The sequence below is a fragment of the Aquarana catesbeiana genome, linkage group LG02, assembly GCF_042186555.1.
Source record: "Aquarana catesbeiana isolate 2022-GZ linkage group LG02, ASM4218655v1, whole genome shotgun sequence".
NCBI classification, from domain to species: Eukaryota; Metazoa; Chordata; class Amphibia; order Anura; family Ranidae; genus Aquarana; species Aquarana catesbeiana.
Genome location: NC_133325.1, coordinates 727449713 through 727466720, shown reverse-complemented (window position 1 = coordinate 727466720; position 17008 = coordinate 727449713). Strand labels below are relative to the sequence as shown.

At 39.3% G+C, this 17008-nt stretch overlaps 1 protein-coding gene across 21 annotated transcripts in view; it reads left to right on the top strand.

The window, feature by feature from the left end:
* The window catches only part of ROBO2 (roundabout guidance receptor 2), a 1381148-nt gene that overhangs the window by 1332387 nt on the left and 31753 nt on the right, over nucleotides 1-17008 (top strand). For 14 of the 21 annotated variants that reach the window (XM_073617035.1, XM_073617026.1, XM_073617028.1 and 11 more), the window contains 5 exons: nucleotides 2179-2221; nucleotides 4748-4875; nucleotides 14085-14357; nucleotides 15118-15240; nucleotides 16208-16364. In XM_073617035.1, the coding sequence (XP_073473136.1) occupies nucleotides 2179-2221; nucleotides 4748-4875; nucleotides 14085-14357; nucleotides 15118-15240; nucleotides 16208-16364 (724 nt within the window). The remainder of the gene's footprint in view (nucleotides 1-2178; nucleotides 2222-4747; nucleotides 4876-14084; nucleotides 14358-15117; nucleotides 15241-16207; nucleotides 16365-17008) is intronic. The other 7 variants (XM_073617042.1, XM_073617045.1, XM_073617032.1 and 4 more) reach the window with 1 other exon arrangement.

Genomic DNA, 17008 nt, shown 5'->3' with positions numbered 1-17008 from the left:
TGATCCCGCCTTCCTCTGACGTCACGTAGCATCAGAGGGGGGGCGAGTCACCCATTTACGTCACTGGGTGGCCCCGCCCTCAGCTATATAACCACTGTCACGGAGAAGAAGCGACACTCGGCGGGAGCCTCCCATGGAGGCGAAGCTGTTATGGCCGTTCTTCTTTTTTCGGTCTGTCGGGAGGCGTGAGATGGATCTACATCGTGTGACATTTTTATTTTTTAATTTTTTAATAAAGGACTTGCCCCAAAGTGTCTCCTGTCTTTTTTACTATTTTTGACACTTTTTTTGTGAAATGGTAGGGGTACAATGTACCTGTTACCAATTCACATAGGGAGAGAGGCCAGGATCTGGGGTTCCCTTGTTAAAGGAGGCTTCCAGATTCAGATAAGCCCCCTACCTGCAGACCCCCACAACCACCGGGCAAGGGTTGTGGGGATGAGGCCCTTGTCCCTATCAACATGGGGACAAGGTGCTTTGGGGTCAGACCCCAAAGCACCCTCCCCATGTTGAGGGCATGTGGCCTGGTACGGTTCAGGAGGGGGGGCGCTCTCTTGTCCCCCTCTTTTCCTGCGGCCTGCCAGGTTACGTGCTCAGATAAGGGTCTGGTATGGATTTTGGGGGACCCCTACACCATTTTTTTTTAAATGTGACGCAGGGTTCCCCTTAGTTTCCATACCAGACCTGAAGGACCTGGTATGGATTTTGGGGGGACCCCCACGCAATTTTTTTTTAAATTTGGTTCGGGGTTCCCCTTAATATTCATACCAGACCCAAAGGGCCTGGTAATGGAATGGGGGGGAACCCATGCCATTTTTTTCAATGAGTTTTATCTATATTACCGAGACCTGAGACAATTCATTACAGCCACGATCAGTTTTACATGACTTTTTGCCTTTAGAAATTAAATTTTGCTGTGGTGCTGTTCTAAACATGGGAAAACTGCACTACTTTACAGGCATACTATTGACACCCCCCAGGCACAATATTTAAAGGAATATTTCATTTTTATTGTTTCACTTTAAGCATTATTAAAATTATTGCTCCCAAAAAAAGTCATTTTTTTTGCATTGATACATGTCCCCTGGGGCAGGACCCGGGTCCCCAAACACTTTTTATGACAATAACTTGCATACAAGCCTTTAAAATTAGCCCTTTTGATTTTTCATGTTCGTGTCCCATAGACTTTAATAATGTTCGTCCGAATTTTTTGCCTGTTCGCAAGTTCTGGTGAGAACCAAACTGGGGGTGTTTGGCTCATCCTTAGTCCCTACAACATTTTTAAATTTTGCTTTTTTTCCACTGAAAATAGTACATATAATCAGCCCCTGTAAGTAAAGTAATTCCTGTAGGCAAGTATTTCAGCTTGGTTGTCACTGTAGTCCATTTGATGCTAAAACAAGGAGATACGTTTTGTGGACCATTCTTAATATGATGGATTAATACAATATAACTGAATGTCTGAAATACTTATAGTACATTTCCTAGCGAAAATTCAATTTTAGGTTTCCTATAGTTCTGACCAAATGCCTGTAGACTTTGATACATGGTCATGCAATGTTTTTTGAAGGAAAGTATCCCTGTTCAGAATGGATGATCTACCCCAGATGTTGCACAACCAAGAAGTAACGTTTTTTCATCCCCTCTTTTACTTTATTTATCCAACTGAACAAGACTTTTCCTTAAAATTAAGTTGTTCTGCACTCTGACGGATGAGACAATTTAAATTTACTATAGAGACTTCAACTTGTGGCATAAACTCTGCCTACCAGAAGCACTGAGCTTCACCCAAACACAAACCCAGTGCCTTATTGGATAGCAGGGCATTCTCATTTTACAGGGACTTTGCATTACATCTTCCCAGGGCATTTACCCCAACTTAAAAGTACATAGCAGAGTGAACGTAAACTGAGATGGGCACAGAAGAGACTCTTCTGGACAAGAGAGGCAATAGAAGGAACCACTTTTCAATCCAGATAAGTTCACTTTAGGTTAACACTTGAGAATAGAATAGGTCCTCATTGAGCTCTACTCATATAACACTAGAAAGAGAAAAGTTATAGATGTTGAAACATATAATCAAAAAATATATAAGTAAACAACAAAATTCTAATTTTGTAAAGGCTTAACGGTGAAATATCACATCAGTTGACATTTCTTCTATCTTTTAACACACAGTAACATTCCAAAGAGGAGATGGAGGATTAATGAGTAATGGAAGGTAAGTTGAGTTGGAAAACTGCAAAGCAGCCTTCTAATCTTATCTCTTTGTTCTTTATTTTTCTGCCTGTAGGCCAAAATGCTTACCGGTTACCATTTAGAAAACAGGTCAACTCCACTGGATGTTGCAGGCCAATTCTACCACCTCTAATGATCTCATATATTTGGCTACACTTCAGGAGAAAGTGACACAGATGCTTTGCATTGTATCTCCCTTAAGTCTAGGAAGATAAATAAATGAGTATTTTGCATTGCAGGTGATGTGTTCATTTGCAAGCAAAATGTTTATTACATTAAGTAGATATTAGCAAATGAAGTTTCTGTTGTTTAAGGTTGCTTATTGGCTCATTGTAAATTGCTGCCAGTGAGCAATTACACATAATCGATCACAGAATAAATGATTCATGAATGATGGATTGGCCATGGATTGATAGGACTGGATTCCCCTACTTTGGCTGCTCAGTTGAAACTGATAAAACCTGATAGTGCCCCCATATATCCTCATTTACATTCCTATTGCCAATATGGAGATTGCAATTAGATCTTCGTTATAACTTGCAATCTCTTATTTAATCAATATTTTAGCAAAAAGAGATTAGGCCTAATGAGAGCATGTGATGTTGCAAGAAAAGTGTCTTCTTTTTATTGCAGTTGCCTAGGAAACACAGGGTTCTCTTTGGGATTGTAAAAGAGGTTTTATTGAAAAAATGCAATTATTATTATTGCTACTTTTCATTTACAGAGATACAACTAAAAGATTTTTTCTGCTATTATGCTAATGCATGAAAAATAACATATGATGAGTACAAAAAGAAAAGCCTTAATATAGTTTAAAAGCAACAAAAATGACTTACTGTATTGCTTCTTCAACAATGACATTACTACATTACTATATATGTTGTTTATCTAGAAGTTTATGTTGTTGAAGCAACCATAGGGGGTGCTGATGAACTTAACAAAGATAGATGATTAACAGACTGTATATATGGATATGGTCATCGCTTGTTTAGGAGCAAAACAAATGGTCATAGGAGGAGTATTGATATTAAAACAATACTAACTATGTAAACAATACTAACTTACCACAAAGTTTTCTGCCCCTGTAAAGGATGAGAGCAGCGTAAGTTTGTACCTAGCCCAATATAAATTTGTAATTCTCGATAAAACATCAAAAGGTGAAGATAATGCATTTCTGGGGCTCTCAATTACTCTTTATATATAGTGTCTTATGCTATCTTGTCTTTCAGCCCTCTTGAGGGTCAGTTGTGAACCTTTGAAACATGCTGGAATTACCTCATGATTTTTTTTACCAGGAGTGATAAACTTATACTGGACTCGTTACACACTGGTGCCACTTTCATCCTTTGTACTCATTTTACATTCTTTTTCCCAAAAACAGATTTACATTTGCAGGCATAATGTATAAAAAACAAAAAAGCATTAACCTACTTGGACATAAAATCAAAATTTCAGAGTGGAAATTGTGCTGAGATGAGATCATGGCCCCACAGACCTTTGGCCACAAGACCTTACCATTTCTGTGATGTGTGAAAGGGAGATTGGAAACTATAGACAGTCCAATTATTGTAATTTCCAGAGCTTTCATCATGCCATGCTTGCACTTTACTTACCCAGATACACAACGTTTTGTCAATGCTGTAGCTCTAGCCTGGACCTCTTGATATCTTTGATTGTTCAGACTACCAGTCTGTGTATGGGCACGTTCACATCAATAGAAAAGTCCATGCCCAGACTTCAGGGCTAAAGTGCCCAGAAGTCTCTGTGGGCTGTAATGATCAACACATTAGTCAAGTATGTCAGAAAAACAAAAAACGCTGTTGCCTAAAAATCCTGTAGTGAAGCATAACAATGGGGCCTAACAATGGCTCTCGGCAGTGATACCAATAAATAATAATGCCAAGCTTCTCAACAATTAGTCACACACACAAATGTGGCCATGTCCAGCTCTGGACAGATTGGTTTGTGTATGGCTAGCTTGAGTCCGCAGGGACATTCCATTTTAGCAGACAGCACAATAGCTGAAATGGCTGCACTTTTTGGGGCCCTAGGCACAGCCAATAACAGCTGCTTCAGCATTGTATCTCCATGGAAACCCAGAGTTTAATAATTGAGTGGAAGAAGATTAAATACATTTTACAGTAGTTTAATTCCAGACAGGCTTGTCTTAAACTACAAAGCATAGGAAGAAAAGATCAGCTTGTGGATGACAGACACAAATTTGAAATGTGAAAGGTGAAGAAAAAAGTAGCTTAAAGTCCTGGAAATGACTGTTTCAGAGAAGTCATTGTGAGCAATTGCTCCCTTGAGGTGTTCATTTATCACCGAGCCCTGTGTTGGGTTCCTCCCTCAGTGATAGCTTACTCCATTTCCCAGGCAATATATTTCATTCAGATTCATCAGAGAAGCGACTGATGATTGCACTGAAGCGATTTGCATATTATTAATATATATTTTATACAGATGCAGAATTCTGCTGATAAATAACAATTCTTTTTTTACCCTCCAGCCGTCCAGGACTTTTAAATGCCAGTGACCCCAGCTACCCTTGGCTTGCTGACTCCTGGCCAGCTTCCAGTATGCCAGTGAACAACAGTAACAATGGACCAAATGATCTAGTAAATTTTGGCTGTGCAGGTTGGTATTTTCTGTCTTTGTTCTAAAGCAAAAATAACACAATTCAGTGGCGACAAAATGCCTGCATATATAGTTATAATCACACTTAATGTGTATGTAAACCTAAAAATATAAATGATATCTAGTTAAATTATAACAGTATGTCTAGCATCATGTTTCACTGTATACAGTCCTTAAGACCAACTCCAGGTAACTTGAAAATTCTCCCTTGCAGTTGGGCTGCACCTGTACTGCAAGGGGTGACAGCTTGTTTTTTCCAAAAATGGCTTAAGCAAATCAATTTTTGGTAATCCGTTTCTTACCTGGAGATCCTTGCAGTAACAGCACTTTCTGTTGCAATTTTAAGCCACTGCCTAGCAATTGGCAACAGTGTTGTCACCCTACTATGCAAGCTCTTTATTTGGCCTACTGGGTAGCTCAATGGCCAAATAAAGGAGGCTGACAATGCTGCTACTAAATGTGAGACATCGGCTTAGCTTTGTCAGCCTGAAACAGAATGTGTTTTACTGGTAGGATCTCTAGGGAAAAACGTTGAAAGAGGTTCACAGAAAAATATTTGCTCAAAAACTGTATACAGTGAGGCATAATGCCAAAAATAGATTTTTGTATACGCTATCAAGACAAAGGTTCCTTACTTTTGTACGCATTTAGTTTTTGGATGTAAGAAAGGCTAGCATTTCACAACCTTCAGCTTATGGCCTACTGAATCCCCAAAGCCTTGTACACTATATTGTCTTGGGTATTGGGACGCCTGCCTTTACACGCACATGAACTTTAATGGCATCCCAGTCTTAGTCCATAGGGTTCAATATTGAGTTGGCCCACCCTTTGCAGCTATAACAGCTTCAACTCTTCTGGGAAGGCTGTCCACAAAGTTTAGGAGTGTGTCTATGGGAATGTTTGACCATTCTTATAGAAGCACATTTGTGAGGTCAGGCACTGATGATGGACGAGAAGGCCTGGCTCGCAGTCCAGCTCTACTGCATTCCAAAGGCATTTTAGCTGGTTGAAGTCAGGACTCCGTGCAGGCCAGTCACGTTCCTCCACCTCAAACTCGCTCATCCATGTCTTTATGAACCTTGCTTTGTGCACTGGTCCAAATCATTTGGTGAAGGGAGGATTATGGTATGGGGTTGTTTTTCAGGGATTGAGCTTGGCCCCTTAGTTCCAGTGAAGGGAACTCCTAAGGTGTCAGCATATCAAGACATTTCTAACAATGTCATGCTCCAGACTTTGTTGGAACAGTTTGGGGATGGCCCCTTCCTGTTCCAACATGACTGCGCACCAGTGAACAAAACAAGGTCCATAAAGACATGGATAAGCGAGTTTGAGGTGCAGGAACTTGACAGGCATGCCCTCAACCCAATAGAACACCTTCGGGATACTGTAGCTAACAATTACACTTCCATGTATTCATTTTTCAGGTCCATTTGGGTACATAGACTGGTACTGTGCAACATCTTTTTTTTTTTATGTATGCCAGTGCTTGTGTATGTGCTGAGTTCTCTTCAGCACAATGAAAATAGTGCTTAACATATTCCATGCTTAACATGCTCAGAAAACAGAAACCAATGACCCCCAAAGAGATAATAGATTAAATTCACAAGCTAACACACCAGGATAGGTATCTTTCTTTTCAAAAAAGTGACAGTTATTTTCATTAAAGTCTAATACAATTTACATTCACATGACTGAAATAAAGATTACTATCCTTGTTTTAAAGCTTTGTGAATCCAGCCTTATGTCTTGGTTCCTTTCTCAAAGCATGCCCCTATGACACTGCAAATTAATTTACTTCACAAACATGTATACCAGTATTAAGGAACACAGGGTGCAGCAGTACCCCCGATTAACTTTAAAGGTATATGTTTTCTGTGTACAGTCAGTTGTCTGTCAGAAGACTGTTTCCAGTCAATCACACCCCACGACATGACTCATTTGATCAAACGTATCCCTAAAATTCTGTACATATATTGGAAGCAAATGTATATTTCTATATAGCCTTATTTATAACTTCACAACATTAAAATATACCTATTTTTTTAATAGCTGTATTAAATTTACAAGTGTTATTTAGAGTTTCACAAGCGCTAGTACTGTGCATTTTAAACCTGTCAGGGCTACATATCACTTGAGAAACTGCAATTCTGAGGGTGCTGAAAAAAGCTAATTTGGAATATAATGTATACCACATATCCAATGCATATTTGTGTGCCTTTACTAGCCATTTACAGTATGTCAGAACAATGTATTATTTTGGAAAGAGAAAATGTTATACAGCTGAGTATTTGTGCAGTGTTACTGAAAGCCATACTGAACACAGTACAAAGCTTTGAATGTGTTGAATGTCTTTTTGTGGCCAGAATCAGTTTCAACGATCAATGTGAATTAGTTCTATAGCAGCTTGTGGTCCTGATCTATCCCATACGAAATCCCCAGAAATCAGAAGCCTCTATTGATCAGCACAGCAGAGTGCAACCTAATCTAATTTTTCTATAGCTCTACAAATTATCCAATGGTGTATCAAGTTTAATATTCATTAAATGAATACATGATTAAAACCACTATAATACTAGACATTTTTAAACAAATTAGACAAAATATTTCAGTGGATTTAAATAGCTTTTACCCTTTGGATTTAAAAAAAAGCAAGTTTAATTTCAATCTACATCTAATCACTGTTATTAAAGTCAGGAAAGAAAACCCAATTAACAAAAAAACACTTATTAAATATAAATGTGTCAAGTGTACTTCTGTGGTGATTACAATAGGTTAGAAAGCATGCATGTATCTTTTATTTCTCTATACTGTGTGTGTATATGCATATATATATACAGTAATATATATACTGTATATTATATAATGTATGTATATCGCTCCTAAATTGGGCTACTAAACACCTCCCCCTCTCCCACAGATATATTGTGTAATGTTGACTGTCAAAATAGTTTTTTGTTTGAACTTTGGTGGTGACATCTACTGCTCATGTTGAACAAAGGCTATTTTAGCCATTTTTTATGCAAAGAATGGTAATGGTATCATTTAACAAAAAGAAATATGAGAGCTGCCATTCATGTTTTTATTAGGACAAAATAACATAAATAACTATACTAATTGTATATATATATATATATATATATATATATATATATATATATATATATATATATATATTTATATATTCCCCATCCAGCACTCAAGGATATATTTCTCACAGCAGCGAAATGTTCAGAATTCCCCTACATGCTCCAATAGGACTACAGTTAGACAGCTCTCTCCAGAAAGGGAAAATCTTTCAAACCCTGCTAAGAACCAAAAAAGAGTACACTGGCTTTGAGCAGAACCTTCATTAAAACCCTGAGCTCTGAGCAAGGGGACTTGGTTCTTAAAACCCATCAGCATTTTTCACAATTGAGTCAGTGACGGAGGGTTACATTTAAGGTCTTACAGTTGATCATTTGTATACAGTGAATCGTGAGGATCTACAGTGGGGACGGAAAGTATTCAGACCCCCTTAAATTTTTCACTCTTTGTTATATTGCAGCCATTTGCTAAAATCATTTAAGTTCATTTTTTTCCTCATTAATGTACACACAGCACCCCATATTGACAGAAAAACACAGAATTGTTGACATTTTTTCAGATTTATTAAAAAAGAAAAACTGAAATATCACATGGTCCTAAGTATTCAGACCCTTTGCTCAGTATTTTGTAGAAGCACCCTTTTGATCTAATACAGCCATGAGTCTTTTTGGGAAAGATGCAACAAGTTTTTCACACCTGGATTTGGGGATCCTTTGCCATTCCTCCTTGCAGATTGTCTCCAGTTCTATCAGGTTGGATGGTAAACGTTGGTGGACAGCCATTTTTAGGTCTCTCCAGAGATGCTCAATTGGATTTAAGTCAGGGCTATGGCTGGGCCATTCAAGAACAGTCACGGAGTTGTTGTGAAACCACTCCTTTGTTATTTTAGCTGTGTGCTTAGGGTCATTGTCTTGTTGGAAGGTAAACCTTTGGCCCATTATGAGGTCCTGAGCACTCTGGAGAAGGTTTTCATCCAGGATATTCATTTTCCGTCGATTGCAACCAGTCGTCCTGTCCCTGCAGCTGAAAAACACCCCCACAGCATGATGCTGCCATCACCATGCTTCACTGTTGGGACTGTATTGGACAGGTGATGAGCAGTGTCTGGTTTTCTCAACACATACCGCTTAGAATTAAGGCCAAAAAGTTCTATCTTGGTCTCATCAGACTGGAGAATCTTATTTCTCACCATCTTGGAGTCCTTCAGGTGTTTTTTAGCAAACTCCATGCAAGCTTTCATGTGTCTTGCACTGAGGAGAGGCTTCCATCGGGCCACTCTGCCATAAAACCCCGACTGGTGGAGGGCTGCAGTGATGGTTGACTTTCTACAACTTTCTCCCATCTCCCGACTGCATCTCTGGAGCTCAGCCACAGTGATCTTGGGTTCTTCTTTACCTCTCTCATGAAGGCTATTCTCCCCCGATAGCTCAGTTTGGCCGGACGGCCAGCTCTAGGAAGGGTTCTGGTCATCCCAAACATCTTCCATTTAGAGGGGATATGATTTTGAAAACAAAACAATATTTTTTACTTCCTGCTATAATACATATCCAAAAAAATTGTAAAAACACAAATTTCTCCATCAATTTAGGCCAATATGTATTCTTCTACATATTTTTGGTAACAAAATCCCAATAAGCGTATATTGATATGGTTTGCGCAAAAGTTATAGCGTCTACAAACTACGGGATAGATTTATGGACTTTAATTTTTTTTTTTTTTTTTTTTTACTAGTAATGATGGGGATCTACGATTTTTTGTGGGACTGCGACATTGCGGCAGACAAATCTGACCCTAAGTGACACTTTTTGGGGACCAGTGACACCAATACAGTGATCAGTGCTAAAAATGCACTGATTAATGTATAAATGACACTGGCAGGGAAGGGGTTAACATCAGGACGATCAAAGGCTTAAATGTGTTCCCTCAGTGTGTTTTCTTACTGTGTCAGACATGCCAACCTGCCAAAGCCCATTTCAGGGAGGTGGCAACCCCATTTCAGGGAGGTGTCGCTGCGCAGCATTTCGCACTACCCCCCCCACCAGCAGGATATGATCAGAGACTGCAGACATACTACAGGAGATGATCAAAGACTGCAGACATACTACAGGAGATGATCAGAGACTGCAGACATAATACAGGAGATTAGACCCGTTTCACACTGGATGCATTTTTCAGGCACGTTAGCGTTAAAATATCGCCTGAAAAAAGCCTCATCTGCAATCCCAGTGTGAGAGCCCGAATGCTTTCACACTGGAGCGGTGCGCTGGCAGGACATCAAAAAAACTCCTGCTAGTAGCTTCTTTGAGGCGCTTGAGGAGCAGTGTATACACCGCTCCTCAATCGCCCCTGCCCACTGAAATCAATGGGCAGTGCCTGCAAAGCGCCTTGGCATTGGCCCTTTGAACACTTTATTCGGCCACTAGCAGGGGTTAAAAGTACCTCTAAAACGACAGTAAAGGGCCACTAAAACTAGCGGCACTTTACCGCTGACACCCCCGCACTGTCCATGTGAAAGGGCTCTTAGTACATCTCATTATACATCATACATCTGTACATTACATACATTATACATCTGTAGGTGGACTACTGAGGCACAGGAAGGGACAGGGGCTGTGTATCTAGAACACAAAAAACAAAAAACATCTAGAGCAGCGGCAGCCCAGAGCACATGTAAAGGGATGCTGGGGATGCCAGCACACAGCATACTCGGTGGCTCACCTCATTCTCTCTTCCTGCAGCCCGAGATAGAGATGGGAGGGGGAGCCATTGAAGTTGGTGGAGACAGTGCGGGGTCCCAGTGTGAGGAATTCATTCCCACACATCAGCACTCAGCAGCCACTGACTAGAACCCTCTTCAGGAAGAGGAGTGCCCCAGCACTGCCAGGCTGTGTTCGGACACTTTAATTTGAGGACTGACACTGACAGAAATATGAAAACTATTAAAAAAATAAAAAGGGGAGAACACCAGCATACCGGTCTGAAAAACTGTGGCTGAAAATTAAAAAAAAAGGGGGCAGGCTGGGGACAAAAGAAAAGACAAAAAAAAAAGATAGAAGATAGAACACAAAAGACACATAGCAGAGGAGAGCAAAAAAAACTCAAGAATTTCTTTAAGTATGTAAACAGTAAAAGAGAAAAAGAGTAAAATTAGACTTAGGAAACTTAACATTAATAAGTCATCGGGACCAGATGGCTTGCATCTGAGGGTACTTAGGGAACTCAGTCAACTCAGTCAAGTAATCACCAAACCATTGTTCCTAATTTTTACTGACAGTCTATTGACTGGAATGGTACTAGCTGATTGGAGAAAAACCAATGTAGCACAAATATTTAAAAAGGGCCCAAAATACATCCCTGGGAATTACAGACCAGTTAGCCTAACATCAATAGTATGCAAGCTATTGGAGGGGGTAATAAAGGGAGTATATACAAGATTTTAGTAATGAGAATAATATCATTAGCAATAATCAGCATGGATTCATGAAGAATTGTTCTTGCCAAACCAATCTATTAACCTTCTATGAGAAGGTGAATTGCCATCTAGATAAAGGAAGGACCATAGATGTGGTGTATCTGGACTTTGCAAAAGCATTTGACACAGTTCCCCATAATCGTTTACTGTACAAAATAAGGTCCGTTGGCATGGACCATTGGGTGAGTACATGGATTGAAAACTGGCTACAAGGGCGAGTTCAGAGGGTGGTGAAAAATGGGGAGTACTTGAAATGGTCAGGGGTGGGTAGTGGGGTCCCCCAGGGTACTGTGCTGGGACCAATCCTATTTATTTTGTTCATAGACAACCTGGAGGATGGGGTAAACAGTTCAATCTCTGTATTTGCAGACCATACTAAGCTAAGCAGGGCAATAACTTCTCCGCAGGATGTGGAAACCTTGCAAAAAGATCTGAACAAATTAATGGGGTGGGCAACTACATGGCAAATGATGTTTAAAAAGGAAGAGGTAGAAAAATGTAAAATAATGCATTTGGGTGGCAAAAATATGAATGCAATCTATTCACTGGGGGTATCTAGGATGGAAAAGGACCTGGGGGTCCTAGTAGATGATAGGCTCAGCAATGGCATGCAATACCAAGCTGCTGCTAACAAAGCAAACAGAATATTGGCATGTATTAAAAAGGGGATCAACTCCAGAGATAAAACGATAATTCTCTCGCTCTACAAGACTCTGGTCCGGCCGCACCTAGAGTATGCTGTCCAGTTCTGGGCACCAGCCCTCAGGAAGGATGTACTGGAAATTGCAACAAAGGGCAACAAAGCTAATAAAAAGTCTGGAGGATATTAGTTATGAGGAAAGGTTGCGAGCACTGAACTTATTCTCTAGAGAAGAGACGCTTGAGAGGGGATATGATTTCAATTTATAAATACCGTACTGGTGACCCCACAATAGGGATAAAACTTTTTCGCGGAAGGGAGTTTAACAAAACACCTGCCCACTCAATAAAATTAGAAGAAAAGAGGTTTAACCTTAAACTACATAGAGGGTTCTTTACTGTAAGAGCAGCAAGGATGTGGAGTTCCCTTCCACAGGCAGTGGTCTCAGCGGGGAGCATCGATAGTTTCAAAAAACTATTAGATGAGCACTTGAACGACCACAACATACAGGGATATACAATGTAATACTGACATATAATCACACACACAGGTTGGACTTGATGGACTTGTGTCTTTTTTCAACCTCATCTACTATGTAACTATGTAAAACAAAAAAACATGCAGCAACCAAAAAAAAGGTATACAGAACTGTACAGAACACTAAATGTTATGTAATGCTGTGTTAAACACTGGACTACACTAACACACTACACTATACTGACACACTACAGTATACTAACATTGTACTAACACACTATAATGACACACTACACTATACTAATACTATACTAACACACTAAAGTGACACACTATGCTCACACTATACGGACATACTACACTATACTCACAGTATACTGACACACACTATATATATATATATATATATATATATATATATATATATTCACACTACACTATACTCACACTATAGTCACATTATACTAACACTACACTTACACTCTACACTCAGAGTCACAATAAGTGAACACACTAACTCACTAGTAGCAAACTGAGCCCTGCTCTATCTATCTCCACTCAAACAACACACTGCAAAAGCTTTCTGTGGGAAGGAACCTTTTATAGTGTGGGGTGGGACTATGAGCACTGAGCCGTGATTGGACAAAGTCATCATCACCATGTCCAGTAAGGGTTTTGACAGTGTTCTGTGCCCTAATTTGCAAAGCCTTGCAGCTGACCAGCAGTCAGCTGCAAGGCTTCTTCCAATTGGGGCCCTAGAATGCACTGTGCAGTATGCAGTGCATTGTGAGGTGCTCGGCGGGTGAACATCCCGCCAAACACCCCACAAATTCAGTTGTTTGCTGAAGGGACGAATAGGCAATGACCAGGCTGAACTTTTGCTCGGCCCGAACTGTTCGCCCAACTCTAATAATAAGGTTCATTGAAGATTATATACTATATACTATTATATATATAGTATATTTTCTCTTAAAATTTGCATGTCCATGTTTGCATGTGTCTGTTTGTGTTAAGTGGATATCATTCCTTGTTTCTTACTCGCTCTGTGTCTTCTTCCATGGGCCCATGTGACAGCAAGGTATCATAAGAGGTGATTGAAGAATGCTCTTTAATGGTCAGACAGATTTACTATTTCAGTCCTACCCATTCACTAGTTTCTCATTGTTTTTTGTTGGGAGGAGGGCTGTTGAAGATTTGTCAATAGGTTAGACAGCTTGACATGAAATGAGGTATAGAGAGGTTTTTTTTTCCTTCCCTGTAGTGAAATATTCTTAACTTCTCATTCTCCAATGAAGGTATAGTAGAAAAAAGGATAGTTTAGGGCAGTGGAACGTGAAGGACAAGTGCTAGGCATGTCACCAGTTCTTAGAGCACGGCGGTAGTTGTATATCATTCTCCCTTGGTTGGCTCACGGACTCTTGTCTCAGCTGAAATGCAAACGTACTGACTGACACATTTATTTTTCATCTTAAACCTTGATAGTTGTGTCTTCCCCATGCATCACTGATTTGTATCATTCTCCTCTCCTTAACGTAGATGTACTGCCAACGGCTCCAGGACAAGGAGAAAAGTCGGCAACCATGCTGTCTGACGGAGCCATTTATAGCAGCATTGATTTTACAACTAAGTCCAGCTATAACTGCCCAGCACAGACCACACCATATGCCACTACACAGATTCTACATTCCAACAGCATCCATGAGCTGGCGGTCGACTTACCTGACCAGCAGTGGAAATCATCTGTTCAGCAGAAGTCCGAATTGACGGGATTGGGCTACTGTCTTCCTGACCAAGGCAAAGGAAATAATGGTAAATATTTGTTTAAACTTTTAATTTAATGCATGATGACACCTAAATAAAACATGAAGCATTGGTTGAAATGCAAAATGTGTTCCCCTTTACTAATAAAAAGGAAATATGGCATGCATCCTTTTTTGATAAATATAATCTTTAATTCAGAGGTCCCCAACCTTTGTCTGCTTGTGTCACACATCTAACTACAGCAAACTCTAGCAATCCACACCAAGTATGAAGAAAGAGAGGTTAAAAGGGTTTGTTTCAACTTTTAACAAACTGTTGAGTGCTGATGGTGAATGGTGAAGTCTGTTCTACCTAGATCCAGCAGATCACTCTTCTTCTATGTGCAGAAAAAAAAAATCCAGGCTGCTGGAAAGCTATTTGACTTTCGTGGTAAGGTAAAGCTCCATTTTTGGAAACCCATAGCCTAGAGCTGATAAGCAGTATTTCCTCAGGGTAACTTGTAAAAGGGTTTCCTACAATTTTTATTAAAAGTGGAATACCCCTTTAATCAGACGATTTTGCTTCCCTTCATGCTTGCAGAAAAAATTCAGAGAGATGAATATTGATATCAAAAGTATCCACTGATTGGGGACCACTGTTCCAATTTTCAATAACCAACCTCTCCTCTACCTTTGCATTTCCACTTTGACCATTGAAACATCTTCCCCACCACCTCTGCTTTTTTTTTTGCTGATTGCATGAGGTGCATGAGCTTATGCTGTGTACTAATCACATGATGCCACGGTGACCTCTGCCCTTTAACCCTTAGCCTTAATATACATTCCTGACTATCGTGCTGAGGGATTGTCAAATAGAATGCCACACAACCAGTCACAGGATTTCAGCACCACCAGCTCACACAACAGCTCTGAGAGAAGTGGCAGCCTTTCAGGTTGGTTTCTCAGTGTGTGGAATGGAGTATTTACAATGTTTGATTGACAGTTTTCCGTATGCCTTAATATGGGTGTGTGTGGATTTGTTACTCACTGCATGGAATGGCGTGTACTCTAAATTCTACAAACCTAAGAAAATTAAAACCATTGTGCACTCCTATTTGGTAGTAATTGTATTAACTAACACAATGGGTCTCATATATCACAGAGCATCAATGTAAAGTTGCTGTTACTATCCAAAGCAACATATCAGTTTGTCCTATTCATTTTGCATTGTAGTATCTAACAAATGACATGAATAATCTGATTTGTTGCTATAAGCAAGAACATATTATTTTGCCCTCTCACATAAGAGTTCAAATGAATGAACAAAAAATATTAAAACAGTTATTAAATTAATCTGCTGTGCATCAAATTAATAAAATCTTGCCCACAACAACTAATACGCATGTTCCTTTTATTCCCTGGAGAAATCTGAATGCTAACTGTTGGGAACAGTTTTCAGTACAGAAAACTGATATATGAGGCCTACTCTGTCTCAGAATACTAAAGTGAAAGATTGGTGGCCATTTTGTAATAGGTTTGAGCCAAAAAAACATCCTCTGAAATCACAGAGAGACAGTGACATCAGTGAAGTGCATTTTACTATTCTCCTGTCTGTAGAGTTATTTGGTTTATCGCTGGTTGTTTCTCAGCAAATGCAAAACAGAAAATGTTCATGAGAAGAATTTTAGTTTACAAAATGGCTTCCTCCATCATATCATTGGTGGTTGATTAGTAACACCTAAATATACGAGTATAAATATTTTTCTAAAATATTCAAACACCAATGATGTTGTTATTAATGTGTTTACGACTTACCTTTTTTTAAAATATTATATTGTATAAGTAAATTAATAAAAAGTGTCTTGCCTTCTCAGTGTTGTTTAATTTATATTAAGCATGAATGTTGCTCTAACACAATAGGGGGAAAAGGAGGGAAGAAAAAGAAAATCAAGAACAGTACCAAGAATCACAAAAATAATGGATCTAATTGGGCTAATGTTCCACTTCCTCCACCTCCCATCCAACCACTACCTGGGACGGAAATAGAGCATTACGGGTTAGAACATCAGGAAACTGGGTAAGTCAAAACTGCTATACAGCTTACACCCATCAGTAAGCTAGAATGGCCCTTGGGCTGGCATGGTGGCTTAGTACTTTGTGTTGGCTCAGAGATTTAGATCCTGCGCAGTTCACTATCTTTACTATCTAACCCATTTTAGTAGGTTTTCAGGTGCTTTGCTTTTCTTGCACAGTCTGATAACTTCACTGACCTCTACCTGTATTAACTCAATTTTATTCATTCATGCTATCATAGTAAATTTTACTGTACATTTGAACAGGGACTGACTTGTTTTTATTTTCTCTGTTTAACTATGCATTTTGTTGATGCTTTGAAATGAATTCAAATAAATATTCAGAGATGGGTAATATATGAAACATCAATTATAAAGGTTGAAAAGGCATACGAGAGTTGCCAAGCAAATTTGGTGCTTTCATTGGGATGTATTGTGGTAGAAATTGACTTTGGCATGTTGCTTAGATGTCCTGTTGTCAGCAGCAATGATGTCATAAAAAGAATATCAGGGATTTTATTGTTACGCAGGCCCTAAACTGTTGATTTACATGTGCATTTGTATGAGCACAGTGAGAAAAAGTTAAGTGATAGATTTACAAATTTACATAATATGGATGTGATAAATGCAACGATGGAAAGACTTGAGT